General features: G+C 39.8%; 1 protein-coding gene across 9 annotated transcripts in view; it reads right to left on the minus strand.

Annotated features, from left to right (window-relative positions):
- Positions 1-5088: 5088 nt before the first annotated feature.
- The window catches only part of LOC121252690 (inositol hexakisphosphate and diphosphoinositol-pentakisphosphate kinase VIP1-like), a 32366-nt gene continuing 13777 nt past the window's right edge, over positions 5089-23677 (minus strand). For 5 of the 9 annotated variants that reach the window (XM_041152454.1, XM_041152457.1, XM_041152453.1 and 2 more), the window contains 14 exons: positions 13803-13885; positions 13599-13661; positions 13450-13524; positions 12712-12837; positions 11677-11903; positions 11352-11396; positions 10478-10544; positions 9931-10002; positions 8569-8822; positions 8424-8484; positions 7614-7781; positions 7190-7263; positions 5936-6733; positions 5089-5799 (listed from right to left, as the gene is read on the minus strand). In XM_041152454.1, the coding sequence (XP_041008388.1) occupies positions 6682-6733; positions 7190-7263; positions 7614-7781; positions 8424-8484; positions 8569-8822; positions 9931-10002; positions 10478-10544; positions 11352-11396; positions 11677-11903; positions 12712-12837; positions 13450-13524; positions 13599-13661; positions 13803-13885 (1367 nt within the window). In that variant the 3' untranslated portion in view covers positions 5089-5799; positions 5936-6681. Of the gene's footprint in view, positions 5800-5935; positions 6734-7189; positions 7264-7613; positions 7782-8423; positions 8485-8568; positions 8823-9342; positions 9415-9930; positions 10003-10477; positions 10545-11351; positions 11397-11676; positions 11904-12711; positions 12838-13449; positions 13525-13598; positions 13662-13802; positions 13886-23677 lie in introns of those variants that run through there. The other 4 variants (XM_041152455.1, XM_041152456.1, XM_041152461.1 and 1 more) reach the window with 4 other exon arrangements.

The following is a 23677-nucleotide window of genomic DNA, read 5'->3' on the forward strand; positions in this document are numbered from 1 at the left end:
CACGAGATGAGATGTCCAGCTAAAGCGGTAACACTTGCGGCTACATAGACAGGCAATATGTTACGTACCCTCCTACTCTAACTTCCAACACGAACCAAAACCCAGTTGAACAAGTGACAGATGCCCAGATGCAATGCAAAATGAAGAACAACTAAACAATGAGAGAAAGAGAAGATAAACCAAGAATCTACTTCAATTCCTGGAAGAGATTTTCGAGCAATCTCCAAGCTCTTAAACAAACCAGTTTAAGCAAAGCATCCCGATATCTGTGTGAATACAAGAGACTTCCTTTTTATATTACAAGCTTATGTAACTAACCAACTAACTAACCAACAGACGTAACTAACTAACTGATTTCTCTATTACAAGCATAATAGGAAAACGACGTCGCCCAACTCATCCCCAATGCACCGTATTGATTAGTCTTCAGTTCCTCAGTTTATTGTCTTGACACGCACCGTTTCATTAAGTATTAAAGAGCCTCATTTGGAACAACTGTTATTTCAGTTGCCCACGATTCTTCATCCTTTGCTATCTCTTACACACTTCCCTTCACAACCTTCAACCAGAACACACATTCAGAGCACATTTCCCACCAGATGTGGATAGAGTTACCTTAACAACTTCCACAAGCTCTCCCAAGATGAATCCTTAGCTACAATTCCCACCCAACTCACAAGCACTTCTGTCACAGCATGATTGCCCCTCTTTTGAATTCATCTGTCCAGTATTTGTTGAGGCTCAGGTTGTAGTTGTCCACTAAAATCATTAAGGGTAATGTTGGCAAGGGTACAAAATTCTGACCAATCTTACTTCTTAAACATGAAACATGGAAAACTGGATGTATTTTAGATGAGCTAGGCAAATTAAGTTCGTAAGCTACAGCCCCCAATTTCTTCACAGTTAGGAAAGGGCCATAAAATCTTGGGGCTAGCTTCATATTGTGCCTCATTGCTACTGTTTTCTGCCTATAAGGTTGGAGTCTCAAGAAGACCCAATCACTCTCTTGGAAAGATCTTTCACTTCTGTTTCTGTCAGCATAAAATTTCATTCTATGATGTGCTTTCTTCATGTTATCTCTCAATAAGCCCCATAATTCTTTCCGTGACTTTAACTGCCTATCAACAACATCATTAGAGGAGGTACTTGGCAAATAAGCCAACAACTTAGGAGGGCCATACCCATAAAGGGCTTCAAATGGGGTTATTTTAAGGGAAGAATACACAATAGTGTTGTAACACCACTCAACCATTGGTAACCATGAAGTCCATTCCTTAGGTCTCTGACTGCAATAACACCTTAAATACCCTTCTAAGCACTTATTCAAGGCTTCTGTTTGACCATCTGATTGAGGATGGCATGAGGAATTGAAATCCAAAGACACTCCTTGCAGCTGAAATAACTGTCTCCAAAAGGAACTAATGAAGACTACATCTCGATCAAAAACAATTGATCTAGGTAGCCCATGTAACTTGAATACCCCAACAAAAAGATATTTGAGCTACCTAAGTAGTTGTATAAGGATGTGAAAGAGCAAAGAAATGGGCAAACTTGGTCAATCTGTCCACCACATAAAAGACCACATAAAACCCATTAGAAAAAGGCAAGCCATCAATGAAATCCATGAATATGTCTAACCATGGAGATTCAGGTATAGATAGTGGTTGTAGAAGACCAGGGTACTACACAATTTCATTCTTGCTGACTTGACAAATCTCACACTCTCTCACCAATCTTCTAACATCTTTCCTTATACCCTCCCACCAAAAATCTCTTCTTGCCCTCTGCAAAGTCTTGTGATAGCTCACATGACCTGCTTGTGGGTTATTATGGATGAACTGCAAAATCTTGGACTAAATTGAAGAAGAAGGAATGACTACCAGCTTACCCTTTCTCAGCAACAAACCTTATTGAATAGAGAAATGCTTAGGCCTTTCCTCACCTTGCTGCAACTTAGCAACTAAATCAGAAAACTTTGGATACAAAGAATAACTACCTTTCAGCTCTTCAATCCACAAGGGAGTTGGAAATGAAATCATTGCAACCACTGCTTATTCTTCCTCATTTCTTCTCGAGAAAGCATCAGCTACTAAGTTCTCTTTTCCCCTCTTGTAATCAATTGAGAAATCATAGCCAATCAGTTTAGATACCCACTTATGCTGTGACTCAATGCCAATTTTCTGTTTCACCAAAAACTTTAAAGCCTGTTGATCAGTTTTGATCTTAAAGGGATGGCCTAATAAGTAAGACCTCCATCTCTGGACAGCAGACACTAGAGCTAAAAGCTATTTCTCATATGTTGACAACAATAGTGCTTTCCCCTTCAAAGTTTTACTATAAAAGGCAATAGGTTAAGAATCTTGCATCAAGACTGCCCCAAGCCCCACACCAGAAGCATCACACTCAATGGCGAATACTTTAGTGAAATCTGGCAACCTCAACACAGAAGGATTGCTAACAGCTGCTTTCAACAACTCAAATGCAGCAGCAGCTTTGTCAGTCCAACAAAAAGAGTTCTTCTTCAACAAATCTGTTACAGGTGTTGTTATATATCCATAACCTCGTATGAATTTTCTATAATAACATGTTAATCCTAAAAAACATTTTAATGACTTCCAAGGTTTTAGGAACAAGCCATTGAACCATAGCTATTATCTTTGCAGAATCTATTTGTACCTCCTTTCTAGATATTATGTGACCCAAATACTCTATTTCATGCACTCCAAACTTGCACTTGGACATCTTTACATAAAGGGGGTGCAGCCTCAATATGCCCAATACAGTTTTAACATGTAACAAATGATCATCAACATCTCTACTATAAACTAAGATGTCATAAAAAAATACCAAAACAAACATTCTCAAAAAAGGTTTAAAGATGTGGTTCATCAAGCCTTGAAAGGTGACAGGGGCATTGGTGAGCCCAAATGACATTACCAAGAACTCATAATGGTCTTCATGAGTTCTAAAGTTTTTTTTTTAATATCCCCCTCCCTAGCCCTAATTTGATGGTATCCAGCCCTTAAATCCAACTTTGAAAAAATTTGAGCCCCAAACAGTTCATCAATGACAAGTATTGGGAATTTGTCTTTGATGGTTTCTTGGTTAAGGGCTTTATAATCTATACACATACGCCAAGTACCATCAGCTTTCTTAACCAAAAACACAGGTGAAGAAAACGGACTTTGGCTTGGTCTCATTACTTCAGATTGTAATAATTCATAGACAATTTTTTCTATTTTAGATTGGTAATGAGGATACCTATATGGTAGAACTGAAACAGGAGAAGCCCTATCCTTCATATTAATTGGGTGGTCAAAAGCTCTTCTTGGTGGCAATCCAACAGGTTCAGCAAAAACATCACTGAATTCCTTGAGCAACTCAGATATTGGCCCTTCAAAACAGACCTCATTACACTGCTGCTCCACAGGCATCAACTGCAACAACCACCCTTGCTTACTCACAAAATCTAACTTAAATGCTTAAGCACCAACCATCATATGCACACTAGCAAAATTCAAGCCTTTCAACTTAACCACTTGACCTCTCCACTCAAAACTCATTGACATATCAATAAAGTTCCAAGTAATGGAGCCTAAGGTCTTTAACCATTGGACCCCGAGCACTATATCACATCCCCCAAAGTTAAAACATGAAAGGGCACAGAAAACCTTGATCCCTGGATCTTAAGCATTTCCTCCCCACTGCCTTGACTCAAAATCTTATCACCATTGGCCACCCTCACTTGCAAACTAGAATCTTTTCTAACACTCAACTTAGCTTCCTGGACCACTAAAGGATCCAATAAGTTGTATGTGCTCCCAGAATCTACAAGGATTTCTACAGCACAAAGCCCACACTACCATGCAATCTCATAGCATTCCCACCAATACACCCAAAAATGGCATTGACAGAGACTTCTAAGGTACCAACATCATCACCACAGATTTCTTCACCTTCGATAATCACAGATCCTAAAGGAACGGGCTCGTGTAACTCCTCAGAATCAACTTGGATCAAATAAACTTTGGGGTTTTTGCACACATGGCTAGGATTCCACTTTTTATCACAATGATAACAAAGGTTTTTCCTCTTTTCCTCCTCTTTTCATCCATTTGTGATGAAAAAAACTTTCTTTGTTGGCATCCCATTTCTCTGGAACTTGGAACTGTCCTCAATAGTTTCAACAGGACTTTTGACAGGCAAACCTACAGTATTTCTCCAAGATCTCCTAGATGCCAAAACATACTCATCTTGTATCTTAGCAAGACCAAAAGCAGCGTTGAGATTTATCGGATTAAGCATTCTCACAAGAAGCCTAATATCATCCTTAAGGCCACTCATAAAGCAACTCAGCTTATGTTTTTCTGACAGCCCTTTTAGTCTATTGGATAAAGCCTCGAATTGTGCCTTGTAAATAGCTACAAAGGACATTTGTTTCAACCGTGTTAAAGCCTCCATAAAATCATCATAGGCCGTAGGGCCAAATTTGACTAGCAAAGCTTTGACAAAAGATTCCCAAGTTGTAAAGATGCTACCATCAATGGCATCTTGATACCATACGAGGGCTTCAACCTCCATGTGATATGAAGCCATTAAAAGTCTTTGATTCATGATGATATTCAAAGTATTGAGTAACCTTAAAAACCCACCCTTGGGTTAAAGCCATCAAAATGAGGGAAATCAAGCCTAATTCCACTTGGCAGTCTCTCTTCTTGATACAAACATCTACCAAAAGAACCTTCTTCAAGATTCTCTTCTCTTCGAGAATTAACTTGTTGAAACTCAACTAAAGATTTTAACATATCAGACAATTGATCTAACCTGCCATGAATGCCATCGATAGCTTGATTGTGGTCTTCTAACTGTTTCAAAACGCCTTCTTGTTATCGTAAGGCCCCTTCTTGTTGAGCCTTCATAACAGCTGCTTGGGTGCTTTCAGCCATGGATAACCAATATGATACCAATTGTTATGTACTCTCTTCTTGCTCTAACTTCCAACACGAACCAGAACCCAGTTAAACAAATGACAGATGCCAGATGCAATGCAAAATGAAGAACAACTGAATAAAGAACGAGAAAGAGAATATAAACCAAGAATCTACTTCAATTCCTGGAAAAGATTTTCGAGCAATCTCCAAGCTTCTAAACAAACCAATTTAAGCAAATCATCCCGATATCCATGTGAATACAAGAGACTTCCTTTTTATACTACAAGCTTTTGTAACTAACTGACTAACTAACCAACAGACGTAACTAACTAACTGATTTCTCTATTACAAGCAAAATAGGAAAACGACGTCGCCCAACTCGTCTGCAATGCACCATATTGCTTAGTCTTCAATTCCTCATATTATTGTCTTGACACGCACCATTTCATCAAGTATTAAAACGCCCCGTTTGGAACGACCGTTATTTCAATTGCCCACGATTCTTCATCCTCTGCTATATGCTACACACTTCCCTCCACAGCCTTCAACCAGAGCACACTTCACACAATACAGCAGCATACCCAAATCAGAAGCTAGGAAATATTCATACGGCACCTTCTGAAGTCTAGCTGTCGAAATATCTGGTACCGAAAATTGTCTTCCCAACATGTCAGTTACCGAGGGTGACGCATATGCAAGCAAGCACTTCAGCAGGCAACTGCCATTATCCACTTTAGTTTCATTTTTGGGAATCACTCTCCTTTGCGCAGTTTACTTTCTTGGCAACGATTTCGTCGTTCATTTCAAACCATATTTAGAAGAGTCCCTGAGGCATCACTACGGCAGCCCACATCGTGAATAATGGACGCTACAGACATCATTAAGCAAGTAAGGTGAAGTATAGCGCTTATCATTTTATAACAAAGAAAGGTATTTAAACACTCCCAAAAATATAATAATAATTTTTTTAAAAAAAAAAAGGCTCAGAAATGACTGAATCGTACTGAATCATCATTCGATAGGCCAATTTGCTCTTTTATAGTTATTAACATTGGCGTTAATTTGATCCTTCAACTTCGAAGAGCCCTGGAATCTTGTTAGCCAGCTAAAAAAGAGAAAAATAAATGCGATTATTCAACCACAAGAATATTGGAGAAATTTCTCCCTGGGTGTAGGATCCAAACATACCACACATTTCACTATCGACTTTAACACTAACATCTAGACTTGGCCCTTGGGCAAGCACTAGGTCTCTGATGACTACCGTTATTCACATCAATGGAAGAGGGAAAAATACAAAAAGAACTAAAAAAAAAATGTAAGCAAAGTCTGCCAATTTCAGCTGTGATGGTTACTTCCAACAACATTCCTTTGTTGTTGAGAATTGTCAGGCCATTGCAAAATTTTCTGTGAAGGAGCTCAAAAACTCACTCTACCCGATCAGCCAACCAAAGTTCTTCAAATATCAGGGATGCATCATATGAAACAACAAATGAATGGGAAGAGGGCGGGGAATGCAAAAATATAAGTGAAAGTGCTCGTTACTTTCCATTAGAATTTGCATGCTTATGGAAAGGCCAAAGATTTACCAGACGCTCAAGCAATGCACTTTTTGCGAAATAGCCAGAGAATCCTACAGGGATTGATGGTGGAGGGAAATCTTCTGCAGGCATGGCAAAGGGGCGAATCATCTTTTCCATTTTCTCTAGTGTGAGATATGATCCCACTTCTTGCAGCCTTTCTGGACCCATTATCGGCAGTATGTGCTCCTGGTGTAGCGAAGCAGCCTCACTGTCATTATTCTGCCAAGCAAAAGAGAAACGAGCTTAGCTTGTTGAACGTGCAAAGATAACCTCCTGTTTCTGACAACCCTAGTATCAAGACATTTTTCAAAATGACTCCAATCAGGTATAAATAAATGCCACCAACACAGGAAGAAGACGTTTAACCACCAATTGGGCAGATATGCCCGGGAAATGGGTAATCAATCCAAACTAGCCAGGTTTGTCGCAGATAAACAATACTAGGAGTGTAGGAATGACATAATCAAATAAGAAACGTACTTTTAGTCCTATCCTACTAAGTCCCTACTGAAAAATATTCTTCTAGTTCAACTGGTAAGCTTCAAGACACACCATCTACTAGAGAACTGTCCTCGACTTAGTAACTTAAGTTTCCTCCTAGGGGTGAACGCGTCAACTAACTCCTTTTAAGATAGTCCTTTGATGAATACTTTACCATAATTCACAATGCATTACCTCCAAGGGGATAGATCCGCTCCACGGCTAAACGTCATCTCTATGCGGAATCTTTTGGGGTCTTCTAAAGCCACCTGTAATTTCATTTCAATAACCATTGTGCTCAGCATAATGACACCTTAAATCTCTAATTATTGACACGTTAATCTAAGCAAACATGTAAGCATTCATGACAAAGAAAAGGCACCAAATTCTGGCAGGTTCTGCTGTCATTAACTGTTAGGATTACCTGAATGATCCAGATCAAAGTGCAGAACACCAATTTATAGGTCAAATAGGTTTACTCCATGCAGGGTCTATTCACATACGCTCAAGTATTGACTAGTTGTTTTAGAAAAAAAAAGGTATTGACTACTTAGCAAAAGAAGGGACTTAATTAGCAAATAGAAAATGCCTATCATTGGGAACATACTAAATTACCTACCTCTGTGTTCTCAAACATCCTCAGCACAATGTAGCTCATGTAGTCAAGCTCCTTGGTTTTATATAAGCGCTCCAAAGTATTATGGCAAAGAAGGCTATCCTCTCCTTGCAAAGATTCATCCAGGTCACAGTAACGGAGAACATTCACGAGGGAATGAATATGAGATTCCTATAGTTGAAAAGAACAAATGACAAATTGTGAATACCAGCTGATGAGCAAGCTAACCTGTACATTACATAAATGTCAAGAGAGCATAGGGAACTAGAATGAAAATTCCTTGAGCTAATTATTGATTATTTTTCTGCTCACTCCACATGAATGGAATCATTTAAGTTACAAGAAAATATGTAAAAGGAAACAACTTGAAGAAAAATTTATTAAAATAAAGGCACGTCATTCTAATCCCAAAACTTTAAGGTCCATGTCAGTACTGATAATTGAGAGCATATCAGATAATGAAGATATGAGGAAATCCTTGAAGAAGAATTATTAACTCAAATCAATGCATTAATCTCATAACTACAAGTAAATTTGGACGAAGGACAAATACCATAGATAGATAACGTGATAAAATAATGAAAGTTGAAAAAACTCTGTTCTGTTATTCAGATCTAGCAGCTGCTTCTAGCAACTAACAAAGTCTTACTCGATTTCTCTTCAGTCCTACCCTACCCCTGTATAGATATAAGGAACTTCTACTCTTGCTTGAATTGTTATTTATAGGATGGAGAGAGACAGACAGACAGACAGAGAGTGAGAAAGAGAGAGAGCTTCTATAGTGAAAGGTGTTAGCACAAGCATTATACTCACTGATGTGAAGTAAAGGCGTGTCCGCACATGGCGTTCAGGTGTATTGACATTTGCTGCATACCTTGCAGAAAATAAGGTTGAAAAGTTTTTGTATTCAGTTATATATAAGAGAATAATGTTACAAACAAAAGATTCATGAATTTACTGTGCATCCAAACGATATTGGGTCTCTTTATCATCATCATCATCCTGATCCATTGATACATCACTTGCGGTGCTATTTCTTCTCATGTCATCATTCTTGATATAAAGCTTTGATTTATATTCTGTGTCTTCCTTTTCAGCTTTCTTGGATGAAGAAAGTCGGTCTTGATTACTCTTTAAGTCAGTAACACTGATGGCTTCTTCACGAGTATTCCTCAAATCAATCAAAATTTTACCCAACAAACGGCGAGCAATCTGGATTTCGAAATATAATATTAAGCAGTAACCATTTAGGACACAGAAAATGAAATGTATGGGATAAATATGTAACCGTACAACAAATGATATTGACAAAGGAGAACGCAATATGCATGCAAGGCAAAAGGTCCACAAGTCAACTTGGATTTCTAGATTTCATTTATGAGTGCCTATGCTCTTCATCATATGACGTTTAAGAATATTAAAAGACCACAATTAGAAAAAGGTTGAAGGAGTAAAGGTTGAAGGAGTTTAGAGCTTACTTTTCATTATTTCCTAGTATGTAAGATGTTAACTTTACCTAATTCAATTTCTATTTTTCATTCCTTCAAAATCCATATAAAGTCAAACCAAGCATACAGAGAGAGACAGATGAGCCTTTTTGCTACATTGAAAACAGGTACCCAAGACTAAGCATATATCCGAGTCTGACATATCGGCTGTGCATTGAAAACGGACTGAAAGAGCACTGCAAATTCTCAAGAATATACAATGGGGCGTTACAGCATGACCATACTAGTTAATACAACGGACCACTGATGGATACAGCATCCTAGATACCAGGGTGGTAAAACAACCTGCATGGAACCTACCACACATTGGTAAGCATGTCCAGTCAATTCTATAAATGTTAATGACTAACCTTACCTTCTATGCACTTAAGTTTTACCTAATGCTCCCAAATTGTCCAAAAAATATCATGTTGAATGCTAGGAATTCAGAATATTTGTTTACATAGTGACTATTTAGGTGACAGATACATGATTCAACAGAAATAATGTATTTGAACTTTTTGATAAGCTATCAACTTTAACCAACATCAAAGTATCAATCAAATTGTATGAATTAGTGGTTTTTGCCAATATATTAACAATGCGGTGTGAAAGTTATTGTTGTTACAAAGTAGTGGAAGAAAGTATGGGACTCCATGTCGGAGCAAATGCTTCTATCACTAGAGCATGAGTTTACAAGAAAAATAGCCTTTTTAGCTCCTTTTCTTTTTTGAGTTGAACGTGACATCCTGTTGGTCACCAAAAAAAGATAGCTGACAAAGAATTCATCGTTTTAAGTTAAAATTTCTGGGGAACCACAGTAGGGAGTTTACCTTTGAGCCAATCTTCAGCTTCTGATTTGGATTAATTCCATACTCATTTGGGATGACACCATCAGCAAGAATCTGCAAAAATAATTTACAGATCATTTTTACCCTAACTGATAAATTGATAATGAATGGATCTCACCCAATATTCAATATGCATACCAGGGAAAGTGGATAGATACAAGAGGTTAACTTCCTCTGCAACCTATTTCCCACAACTCTGATACTCAAAATTTGTACTTTAGGAATGCTGGAATTTTGTTTGAAACAAGGAGGTCCTTTTCTTTTGATAGCAGTAATGCACAGCCCTTGGAAGCAAAAATTCTAGGATTGATGGTAAATAGATTTTTTTTTTTTATAAGTAGGATTCATGGTAAATAGATAGCAGACTGACAAGTCTTGCAAACATTGCTTTCTTGCTATATTATAGGTAAAGCAGTATCACTAGTTCCACTGCAGTAAACTAATGGACATTTGCTATTATAATTTATATCAACAAAATGAAAATCATTTTTTTAAGATGTATGAATGCTGAACAAACTTTTCCCGCTACCTGAGCAACTTTGAAGAGTTCATCCAACCCTTCTAGCTTAAGATGTGCATTGTGCAAGAGATCATATCTGTCAAGCAATAAGTCAATAACACAATAACACGTACCCAAATTAAACTAGGCCATTGATATAACAACATAAGCTTCTCTGTTAACAATATAAACAATTGATATGCCACCTCATTCCACTTATACCCATAAACTTTGACTAAGTGCAACACAAATCCAATTTGCAAGTTTTAGTATCAGTTTAATCCATTCAGAAAAAAATAAACGTTAATTTGGACATAAATATATACAGACAAAAAAACCCTTAATGCAGTTGAAGAGTTAGTGAATGGTAACTCTGTCTTCTCATACAGATTCCCATTTGAGTGGATGCCCTTTTTTTGACGGGGGTGAACTGATTCAAAAAAATTAAAATTAGGGTTTGAGTTGCACTGACTCAACAATTATGGATGTAAATGAGAATGAGAGGTTCTTGGAGAAATAGAACTAACCCCAAAAATTTAAGACACCACAATTAGCAAGATACTATGGCATTAATGAAAAAGCCTACTGAATTTTGATAAGCATAGCAACACTATGGTTCCAATTCAAATCTTAAAAGTCTTCCACCATCTGTAATGAATGTCTTCTTAGGAAAACAAACATTCAAGTGAGAAAAATCTACTAGAGGGATAACAAGGGTGTATATTAAACTATTGACTTTCAATGTTGGACAAAAGGAATGATACTTATTAACAAACAGAGAGAGTAAACAAATTTAATATGATAACCAATAACATTTCCAAATTTACGAGCACATAAGCAATCTATGTAATGTTGAACTTCTTACAGCTCAAATCCAATATGATCCCTTAAACAGATGACTTACTTGCAAGAGTCATAAACATCAGGAATTTGTGTTACATCAAACCGCCTGCAAGGTAGTCCACAATGTTAGTGGAATTGCAATTCTATCATAGTGACAAAATAGAACACTGGTTTAAATTTTTCATCAAAGAATTGGCTGGATTGTCTAGATACTGACTTGAGAGAAATTTTAAGCAGCTTAAGTTCTAAAAGAAATTCTAATATTTAAAAGATTCAATGCATTTTTCATACCAGTATCGGCAGAGAGCATGTGATGTATAAAAATACCTTGTGGATCTATACCCCAAACGTAACCACAATCAAGTTAGTAATGTCAAAACACTTACAATCTGCGTTCATTATACAAGTCTCTTTCAAGCTTTTTCCAGCGAGCATACATCAAAAGAAATCCCTCACTACCACAGGGTAACCCAGCAGCAATGCGATCGACATCAATGTTTGTTTTACCAAGTGCCTTTGCTTGGTCATAAGGTGGGATCACATCAGTAAGTTCCTCGTCTTCATCCTTGGCAAGTAGCCTTACTTGTTCAGTGACCTTCTTAGTCAATTGCATCTATTCATGAAATAAATTAACCAAATAAAATTAAATGAATAAATCAAGTAATAATTTTTTATGCACATGCACAAATACAACTTGTTGCAATTTGAAAAGAGTTCATAAATTACACCATAAGCATGAGGAAATAGATTAGATTAACAAATTACATGACGTCAATCCATGACTCAACTTAAATGCACATGAAAGATAAAGAACGTTGCTCAAACAGGAATCCACCATTACATCTTCCAGCTTCCTGGAAAAGGTATTTCATCTTGGAATACAGATAATTAAGTCACTTGTGATAATACAATATCAAATGAAATATGGAACAAAAGAGAAGTAACAGAGGAGCAGATTTGCTTTATTTATTAGTACTAATAATCTATAGCAATGCCAAATCAAAGTAGAATTTAAGATGCTCCATCCATACATCTGCAAACCTGAAATCAAATAATATATATAAAAAGCAAACTGCTGGTACCAAATCAAAACAATGCAGAAATGGAAAAACAAGCTTAAACATAAAACTAGATAAAACTAAAAAATGAAAGAAAGCTTAAAGCATAAAAAAAAAACAAAACTTATGCTACCAAAGAGTCAAGGGCAGTAGGGTATTCTGTACATAGCAGGACTTGTTGATCACGTTAGAGGGTGAACTGTTCCTCCTGGAGCACTGAATAATTTCATGATGACTACGTAGATGTGCTTAAAATGAAATGTATTTATAACGTGAACTTTTGAGCATACAGATTGTCCAGAAAGAGAGGGCAACAAGAAAAAAATGTAGATAGGTATAGTTTCACCGAGACAATGAAATTACCAATTTGGGAAGAAGTTCAGATGCATTCGAAGGAAGTCCAGTGCCATCCACCATCCAAGGGCATTCAGATGAGTCATCATTTTGGACTGTCTTTGCACAAGAAGTTATTATCTTGTTCAACCTAGCCTGCAAAGAATAGAAGGGGGAGAAATGGAAAAAGAATAATTGCAGGATCAGAACATAGCACAACAATGTTCACAATCTTTGAAAATGCCAAAATCTTGAAGCAAAAACAAGTTTGTTTACCCTGATGGGCCTGATCCCAGTAATGCAAATAATTGTTTTTAAGATCAGTGACATGAAACAATGAGCTTAAGGCTACCTTCTTCCATTAGTGAGCCGAAGAAGGTACCCTTAGGTCACTAATGGAATTCTCCAACCCTTTAAAATTGAATAAAATAAGTTGTGACACATTGCAGTCACTGATCCAGTGCCACTTCTCAAATCCATAGCAAACTACATGATCTTAAAGGTAACTAAATAACTTGGTAAATGATAGAGAAAGATGTGTAGCATCATGTGGTACCTATTGGCCTCGCTAATAACACCAATGCAGGTAACAAAGATTAGAGATGCCCATTTAAAGCTCTCCTATTAGTCTAACAATCTTTAAATGCTAAATTAAGCACAATTATGCAGCAGAAGCCAGAAACCATCCTTTTCACAGAAATTATAACAATAACCATATATGATATACTAAAACCTTCTGCATAACTCATATGTAGGAGTGAAACAAACCTTGGCCTCTTCCATCTCAATGCTGGCATTTTCAAGTCCATCCAGCATAGAAGAGTCCTTGCTAACAAGTGAAACCTTGAAAGAGGTGACAAAGTCAGTCATAAAACCTACACTTCAAAAAGCACTCAAAACCTTAAAAAGCTACAGACCAGGATTGGGGTTAGCTGCCCTTCTAAGTCAAGAAGGCCTTTGGCAAATGCAGCTGCAGACATCTGCCAATGAATACCTTAACGTAAGTTGTAGATGATACCAAAGTGAAATGTTAACGTTCATAAATGCTGGAAGTACAGTCTGAGAAACTTCAAGGAAAGGCAAGCGTTAAAAGACCAGTACAAGAAATACTAGGGCCATACCTGCACACGACCTTCATCAGAACTGTAAATTTTAAGATCATGACGAAATGTACTATGGAGGCGAAGTAGGCCAGTGCCTTCACCTGTAATTGAATACAAATTCAACAAGATACACACACAAGAGGGATAACTGTATAAAATTGGCCTTGCAGATGTAAAGCCGGTAAGTCCTTTGATGTTATAAAATAAAACAATAAATAAATCGAGCCAGTCGGGACTACTAGTGTAGAGAAGTCGCGAGAGATACCAATGATCTGTCCATATAACTCCAATTTTGTGTTGAAAGTGTAAAGCCCCCATCCAAACTAGGTTATGGATTCATTGTGACTAAAAAAACATTTATTTAGTGAATTGGCAATAGACAATAAGCTGCCACTGGATATATTGGCCATAATAGTGAAGTAGACTAATGTCATGTTCACTGACCAAAGGTGATGTAACATTATGCTCATTGTTAAGAAATCATATTCATCAGTAACTATTTAGAAGATGGCTGGCTGCAGGGAAGAAAGCTAAGTCAAACAGTTGGATATTTCATGAATCCAATCATGTACAAATCTTCCATAATCCATAGTCTAGTTTTGACTTAGATAAGGATTACAAAACTTCCATTGAAGAAAAAGAATGGCTATGTGAAAATAATAAAGAAAACTGTGGAATGACTCAAATGCTTCTTCATATGTCAACATAGTTCGAACAAACTACCCAAAGTTGAAAAGGTAAGATAGCAAGTTTTATTTTTAATCATTTTAGAAGGTTTGTGACGGAGTTACACGACTGAACATTTTCTCTCTGTACATTTTCTCTCGACGATGGAAAACAAACACTTGTTCTCTCCGCTGAGTTTGGGCGGTCTGTGACGGAGTTACACGATTGAACTTCTGGGTGCTGGTGTGGTCAGAATGGATTTTTCAAAAGACATTGCAATAGAATCAAGATTTTTTCACTTGTGAAGGAGGGGGGTCTATTGGTTATTACAGAGAGAAGCTAGAGGGTGGTGTCAAAGGTGGTTCTGGGACTCTCAACGGTGCAGTGGCTGGCAAAGGCCCTGGAAGCTTGCATGAAGGAAGAAAAAAGAGATTTATTCACCACAGTCAGGGAAGGCAGTTGCAGTTTTATAGCGCAGCGCTGTTCGAATGATCAAGGCCGCTATATGGCAGTGGTGGTATATGGTGGTAGTGGTAGGAGGAACTTTATATTCGTTCTTGAGGAGGAGGGCAGAGGGTGGAAAAGGATGGGTGAGGCTCTGTGGGAGTTTTTTCGCGACAGGAAATTCACTCACAGTGACGGAGCTATGAAGAGACCAAAGGAGGCAAAGGTCCAGCCGCAACATCACTCCTAGAGGGAGGCGCTGATGGTGGAGCAACCCCGTGAGCTTCGAAAAGGGGACGACGGCATGGAAGGGCATAGACGTGCTGCTACTAGGAAGGGTATTGGACATGGCTCTGACAGAGAGTCTCGTCCGGTACAGTGGCAGGGTGGCGGTGGCAAACCCGCAGGAGGCGTGGCAGAAGGGGAGGTACTTAGTACTTTGCTGGACGTGAAGGCTCAGTTGAGCACTTTACAAAACAAGGTTGATTGGCTTATAAAGGAGGAGGTGGGATTGGAAAGAAGTGGGCCATGTGTGGGTTTGAACGTGGGTTCAAATCTGCGTAACGAAGGCCTAGGCTCGTTAGCTCAGGGCCCCAGTCAAATGGGCATTGTAAGGCCCCAGTCAATTGGGCTTGAGCCCAATAGCTTAAGGCCTCGTCCAGTGGGAAAAATAGGGGAAACCTCAACTGCTATAGGGCTCCAATCAATTGGGCTCAAGCCCGTAAACTCAAGGCCTCAGCCCATCAGGCCTCTTCCCATTTGGAGGATTCACAAGGGGGGTGAATGTCGGCCCACCACTAATGGAAACCCCGCAACCTTGCCGAAGAAACCATCGGGTGCACCACGACCAGTTGTGGGACCATCGACGGTGGTCCAAAAAGCTCCTGCAACAATGGTGGAACTATCAGCATCGTTGCGTGAAGGGGAAACAGAGGAGATCCTGCCATCGACAATCACATTCCCGGTTTATTGTGGCCAAAAAATGTCAATAAACACCCTGGAAGCACCACTTTCTCAGGCGGAGGCCATACATTAATCCAAGGAGCATCTCGAGTTGCTGTCTGAAGGAGAGGGCGAGATGAGGATGGATTTCACTGAGGATAGTGTTGCGGGGCTATCTCAAATACTCAACCACATCGGTGGTAGTGATGTGGTGATGGTTCCTTAAACAAAAATAATATCTCCACTCTCTGGCAACGATGTGGAGTTCAATGTGGCTATTGTGGTCGAATGGGAGGGAAGGAATCTGTTTGGGGGGGAGGAGAAGGGGATGTCATCGAATTCGCAGTGGATTTCTAGAGAAGGGGAGCCATTTCCTCTGAATTGTAAGTTTCCAAACGAGTTCAATGTTTCTGACTGGATGCTTAGAAATGTAAAGGAAATTCAACACTGTGTGAAAATGGAGTGTGTGGGGTTTGAGGAACATTTTATGGCTCTTCTCACTACCATAAAGGTGGGTCACTCTCAGTCTAAGAAATCTGGGACCAAGAAACAGCGGGAGTTTAAGAGATTTAAATGGTCGTTGAACTATGAAGGCAACTCAAGCCATATTAGATCCAAAGGGAAGGGGATTATATCTCCTTTATGAAGCTGAAAATCGTGTCTTGGAACGTCCATGGGTTGAATGAGGCAAATAAGCGTCTTCGCATAAAAAACTTGCCTCGGGAATGGAGGGGGACATTGTATGTTTACAAGAAACCAAGCTAAAATTAGTGTCCAAAAAAATAGTGTGAAGTGTTTGGAGTTGTCCTTATGCAGATTGGGTCTATCTGGCATCGAATGGGGCTTCAGGTGGAATCTTAGTGATGTGGGATAGAAGGATGGTGGAGAAAATGGAGGATTTTGTAGGGGAGTATATAGTGGCATGTTCCTTTAAAACTGTGGAAGATAATTTTTTGTGGGCCTTTGAAAGATCCGGAGACAGTAGGTCGCGCCCAGCCATGACAGATTTTTCAGCATGTATTTTTTACTTGAATATGGTGGATCTTCCTCTCATAAAGGGCCCTTTTACTTGGTCCAATAATCAAATGTGATCTCGACTAAACAAATTCCTAATCTCGCCGAATTGGGAAGTGCATTACCTGGAGGTGTGTCAAAAAAGGTTGTCTCGCCTTTGTTCGGATCATTTTCCCATCTTGTTGGATGGTGGTGGTATCCAAGGCAGGCGTCGATATTTTAAGTTCGAAAACACGTGACTTGAAAGTGAAGCCTTTGTGGACGGGGTAAGGCAATGGTGGTCATCTTATTAGTTTCATGGTACCCCTCCTACATACTTGCAAGCAAACTAAAAGTTTTAAATCATTAAAGAATGATTTAAAGCTTTGAAACTCTCAATCTTTTGAAAACATAGGGGAGCGAAAGAAAACCATGGTAGAGGAACTATAGGATTTCGAGAGAATACTTGAGGATAGAGTCCTCTCCCCAGAAGAAATATCGCAAAAGGCAGAGCTGGCTTTAGAGTTTGAGAGAGTAATTTCTCTAGAGAAGATCTCTTGGCGTCAGAAGTCAAGAGCATTATGGTTGAAAGAAGGGAACCGAAGCATAAAATTCTTCCATAGAGTGGTTAATTCTCAGAGTGTATCTTTGATTTGAACTTGATAGACCTTCCACTAGCAGGGGGTCCAGCCACTTGGTCAAATAATCAGACTTGGTCCCGCTTGGATCCTTTTTTGATTTCTCCTGAGTTTGAATGCCATTTTCCGGATGTATGGCAAAAGCATTTGGTACGTATAACCTCGGACCATTGGCCTATTTTGCTGGATTGTGGAAGTATTCGTAACAATAGAAGGTATTTTAAGTTTGAAAACATGTGGTTGAAGTCAAAAGGTTTTGTAGAAAGGGTCAAACAATGGTGGGCCTCGTATCATTTTGAAGGTACACCCAGTTTCATTTTTTCAAACAAACTGAAAGCCTTAAAAAGGGACTTAAAGGAGTGGAATAAACAATCTTTTGGTAATGTGGAGGAGAACAAAAATACCAAGTGGAGGGAAATTCAGGATTTAGAAAGACTGCAAGAAGGGTGGCCACTTAATGAGGAGGAACAAGCACAGAAAACTTTGCTGGTTGCTGATCCTGAGAGGATAATCTTACAGGAAGAAATCTCATGGCGCCAAAAATCAAGAGCTCTTTGGTTGAAAGAAGGGGACCGGAGTACGAAGTTCTTCCATATAATTGCAAACTCACATAGAAGAAATAACAACATTGAAGTGCTGAGAATTGAGGGGGCCGAGAGTAGAGAAGAATAAGTTATTCAAGACCACATGGTCGTTTCCTTTGAAAAGCTTCTCACTGAGCAGGTGGGTTGGAGGCCTACTTTAGATGGATTGGCTTTTGACACTATTGAACCAGGGGATGTTACCAGGTTGGAGAGGGCTTTTGAAGAGGAAGAGGTTTCCCGGACCGGATGGTTTCTCTATGGGTTTTTTCCAAGAATGTTGGGAGGTGATTAAAGAGGATCTTTTGAAGGTATTTCAAGAGTTCTTCTTGGTAGGAAAATTTGAGAAAAGTCTCAACACTACTTTTCTTGCATTGAGCCCTAAAAAGGTAGGTGTCATTGAGATCACAGATTTTTGGCCCATTAGTTTAGTGAATGGTGCTTATAAGATCATCGCAAAAGTGCTTGCCAATCGATTAAGTGAGTTATTGAGGAAGATTGTTACTAAACCACAGAATGCTTTTGTTAAGGGCAGACAGATCCTTGATGCGGCTTTTAATAGCCAGTGAATGCTTCGACAGTAGATTGAAGGCTGGCAACTCAGGGATTATGTGCAAACTAGATATGGAAAAGGCGTATGATCATGTTAATTGGGATTTCCTTCTTTATTTACTAGGTAAGTGTGGGTTTGGAGATAGGTGGAGGTCTTGGATCAGATGGTGTATATCTACGGTACGGTTCTCGGTGTTGATCAATGGCAGTCCAGAGGGTTTCTTCCCAAGCTCTCGTGGTTTGAGACAAGGGGATCCGTTATCTCCTTTACTTTTTGTTATTGTTATGGAGGCACTAAGTAGGATGATTTCAGCCTTAGTGACTAATGGTTTTATCAGTAGTTTCCAGATTGGTTCACCGAGTAGGGGTAATACATCTATTTCTCATTTGCTGTTTGCAGATGACACGCTCATCATGTGCGAGGCTGATCAAGCCCAGTTGAGGGCTGTGAAGGCACTGCTGCTGTGTTTTGAAGTAGTGTCTGGTTTAAAAGTGAATTATGATAAATCCGAGTTGGTACCGATTGGAGAAGTTCAGGATATAAGGGAGCTGGCTAGCATACTGGGTTGTAAGATAGTGTCTCTACTTATGACTTATTTGGGATTGCCGCTGGGTATAGCACCGAGAGCACGCACGATTTGGGATACAATGATTGAAAAAGTAGAGAGGAGACTAGCAGGGTGGAAGAGAATGTATTTGTCGAAAGGGGGCCGGACTACATTAATCAAAAGTACACTTTCTAACCTACCCACCTACTTTCTATCATTATTCCCTTTACCGGCAAGTGTGGCGAATCGACTTGAGAAGTTACAGAGAGATTTTCTGTTGGGGGGCTTAGGAGATGAGTTTAAATTCCACTTAGTCAAGTGGGAGATAGTATGTCGTCCTATCTCCAATGGCGGTTTGGGTGTCAGAAATTTGAGATTGTTTAATCGGGCTTTACTTGGCAAATGGTTGTGGCGATATACCAAGGAACCAGAGGCCTTATGGAAGACTGTGATCGAGAGCAAATATGGTGATTTAGGGGAGGGGTGGTGTACTAGAGAAGTTAGAGGAGCTTCTGGAATGGGGCTATGGAAACATATTAGAAGAGGATGGGAGGTCTTCCATCGTTACACTAGATTGCAATTGGGGACAGATTCCAAGATCAGATTTTGGAAGGACGCTTGGTGTAGTAACAGTGTTCTACAAGATCTGTTTCCGTCTCTTTTCTTGATTGCAAGCACCAAAGATGCCACAGTGGCGAAGGTTATGGAAGTCTCAGGTAGGAACATTCATTGGAACATCAATTTCAACCGAGCAGCACAGGACTGGGAGATTGAGAGTTTTGTAGATTTTTATAGTCTCTTATATTCTATTCGTCCAAATATCCAGCAGGAAGATGAGTTGTGGTGGCGTCCTGCAGGGAAAGGGGTGTTCTCTGTTCGCTCTTTCTATAAAGTTCTCACACAAGTTCCAGAGATATAGTTTTCCTGGAGAAGGCTTTGGCGTCATAAGGCTCCTCCCAAAGCCTCTTTCTTTGTGTGGGCAGTGTCTTTGGGTAAGATTCTCACTACGGATAATCTAAGAAAGAGGATGATAATTATTGCAGATTGGTGTTGTATGTGTAAAAGCGGGGGTGAGTCCGTGAATCATTTACTTTTACATTGTGAGGTAGCCAGGACTCTTTGGGACGAGGTGTTTAAAAGAATGGATTTAGCGTGGGTTATGCCGGAAACAGTTTTGGATGTATTGGCTTGCTGGACTTCAATTCGAGGGGTGAGACAGATCAAAACAGTTTGGAAGATGATCCCTATCTGTATTATGTGGTGTTTATGGCAGGAACGCAATGAGAGGACTTTTGAAGACAAAGAGAGATTGTTGGAGGAGCTAAAACTGTTATTCTTTAGGACTCTTTGTACTTGGGCCATTGCTGTAGACTTAAATGGCATGGACCTTCATGTCTTCCTAGTTTCTAATATGCCTTCATAATTAGGGCATTTTTCTTTGTATTTTGACACTTGGCGATTTAATAAATTCTTGTTTTACTTATCAAAAAAAAAATTCTCATAGGAGAAATAATACTATTGAGATGCTGAATATCAATGGTATAGACTACATGGAGGCTCCTGTGATCTAGGATCATGTGGTGGATTTCTTTGAATAGCTGTTTACAGACGAGGGGGGTGGAGGCCAAAACTCGATGGACTCGGTTTCGACTCTATCGAGCCACAAATAGCGTCTTGGTTGGAGAGATCTTTTGAGGAAGTGGAGGTTTATGATGTAGTAAGAAGAATGGTTAAAGACATAGCACCAAATCCAGACGGCTTCTCGATGAGGTTTTTCCAAACATGTTGGGAGGCAGTGAAAGAGGATACAATGAACGTGTTTCAGGAATTGTTCTCAGCGGGGAAGTTCGAGAAAAACCTAGATGCTACTTTTATTGCATTGATCCCGAAGAAGATTGGAGCATCGGAGGTGAAAGATGTGGCGCCCCAATCCCCTTATAAAAATACACAGGGATCGAGACGCCAGGATGGTGACAACACGGTCACACATCCCAACGAAGTGCCAGTGTGTGTACATGCAACAGTGTTCAAATAAAATAACGCAGCGGATAGTCAACTAAGTACCAGAATTTAATTACAATCAAACATCAGTAAAGATTTAAATAGCAGTTATACAGTCATCCATAAAATAATTTACAATAGTTTTAAATGTACAAACGAGTGATCCCAGATCACTCCTCAGGCGGAGCCGTCTCCTCAGGCTCGCCCTCCTCCTCCTCATCAACATCAAAATCTGCGACACCACAAAATGGTCTCGCAGGTAAGTATAACCCAAACAACAATGTAATACAAAATGCATTAAATGCAACTAACATGCATGCACATGAAAACATGCATTTTTCCACAAAACATCATTTTCCCCGAAAATGATAAATTTCCAACACGCACCAAAATCACATTTTGGTCCAAATTATTCGTAAAACATTTTCCCAGAAAATGATTTACCCAAAAATCAACTCGCACTATTTTCCCAGAAAATAGTGCATTAATCCCAAATGCACCATGCATTATTTCCATATGCACCATGGTCTCCCCTATGGACCATCCGCACGTCCTGGCTTCGCAGCGGTGCTCAGTTCCGCGCCCAGCGCGTACGTGGCCAAGCACTCACACTACGCAACGAGCGATGCCCAGTTCCGCGCCCAGCGCGTACGTGGCCAGACATCCTCTAGTCCCCGCCAGCAGAAGGACCACGGAGTCGGCACGAGACCATCTCGTCCGATCCCATTGTCGCCCGGCGACAATCCAGGGGACGTTACTCAGTATATTCCGCTCCCGAGTAACCAGAGGAGCTCCACCGAGTTAATACCCCATCTCGGCTTGGGGTCGTGATACACACGCACCAAAAATATCATCACATAAAATCATAGCTTTTCAAAGCACATGAACATGAATGCAATACACGAAAACCCAGTTTTCTTTTACAAACATGATCATGCATGAAATGATGAAATGCACATGTACCAACGCAATATCCAAACAACCCATCAACAACAAATATCCAATCAACCAAACAACTCCAATCACAAATCCATCCGACCCCCGAACTCCTCGGACTCAGTCCGGCATGCCAAAAACACAGTGAAATGGGTTAGTGCAAAAATACATTTAAATTACGAAAGTTCTTTGGAGAAATACTTACAGTGCAATATAATAATTTTCCGAGGATCGCGAAGTTGAAAAAGGCGACGTTTGAGCAACACCACAGTGTAAAATACACTGTGGCCGTGGGTCACAAATACCAACTTTTCAACGAGGACAAACGAAGACCCAAGATTGATAGGGTAGGGCCTAGGGAGGTCGGTGAAGCTAGTGGTGGTGGTGGTTTGCCGTGGGTGGCGGCGCAAGGGGCGGTTTTAGGCCCGAAAAGTGCAAATCGGAGATGGACTTGGTGGGGCTTCACCGGTGACGGATCGGAGCTGGGGTTGGGTCCAATGGGTTGCCAAGAGGCCGGGGATGAAGTGGTAGGAAGATGGTGGCCGGAGGTGGCGCGACGGCGGCGCAGTGGTGCATGGAACGCCGCGGCTTCAATGGGTTCGTGGTGGTTAACGGCGACGATGGAGGAGCTGGAAATGGAGGGAGGTGATCGCCGGCGGCAGGGGGAGCGGTGGAGCCGGGCGGTGTCGACCACTGCCGGCGCACGGCGGCGGGCTGGGGAGGAAGCCACGCACGGCGAGAGAGAGAGAGAGAGAGAACTCGCGCACCCCGGGGAGGAAACCGGGAGAAGAAAAAGAAAAAGAAAAAAAAAAAGAAAAGAAGAAAAGAAAAAGAAAAGGAAAAGAAAAATAGAGGGAAAAGAAATGAGGTCCAATCCTCATAACTTGGGTGACGAAAATGATCCAACGGAAACGATTTTAAAACCACAAGTTAAATGAAATAATTTAAACGTAATGGTAAAGTCAAATTGAAATAATTAAATCCCACGGTAATTAATTAAATATGAAAAACAATTTAAATGCACAACAATAAATAAATATTAAGAAAGCACATAAAAATTAATTTCCACCAATTAAAATCATAGAAATAAACTCACTAAAAATCCAACCAATTTAAAATAAGAGAAATTATTTTAATTACATAAAAATAATTCTTTCAGTAAAAATACACTAAAATACGGGGTGTTACAAAAGATTATAGGCTCATTAGCCTCATTAATGGGGTGTACAAAATTATCTCCAAAGTGCTCGCAAACATGCTAAGGGAGGCCTTAGGTAAGATAATTATGAAGCCACAAAATGCATTTGTAAGGGGTCGTCAAATCCTGAATTTAATCCTTATAGCCAATGAATGCCTAAACAGTAGATTAAAGTCTGGAATCGCAGGGCTTATTTGTAAGCTAGATATAGACAAGGCATACAATCATGTAACTGAGAGTTCCTTCTTTATTTGTTGGAGAGATATGGTTTTGGGGAGAGATGGTGTGCGTGGATCAGATGGTGCATCTCAATGACAAGATCCTCAGTTTTGATTAATAGCAGTTCAGCTGGTTTCTTCAACAGTTCTCGTGGCTTAAGACAAGGAGATCTGTT

The sequence above is a fragment of the Juglans microcarpa x Juglans regia genome, chromosome 2S, assembly GCF_004785595.1.
Source record: "Juglans microcarpa x Juglans regia isolate MS1-56 chromosome 2S, Jm3101_v1.0, whole genome shotgun sequence".
Classification (NCBI taxonomy): Eukaryota; Viridiplantae; Streptophyta; class Magnoliopsida; order Fagales; family Juglandaceae; genus Juglans; species Juglans microcarpa x Juglans regia.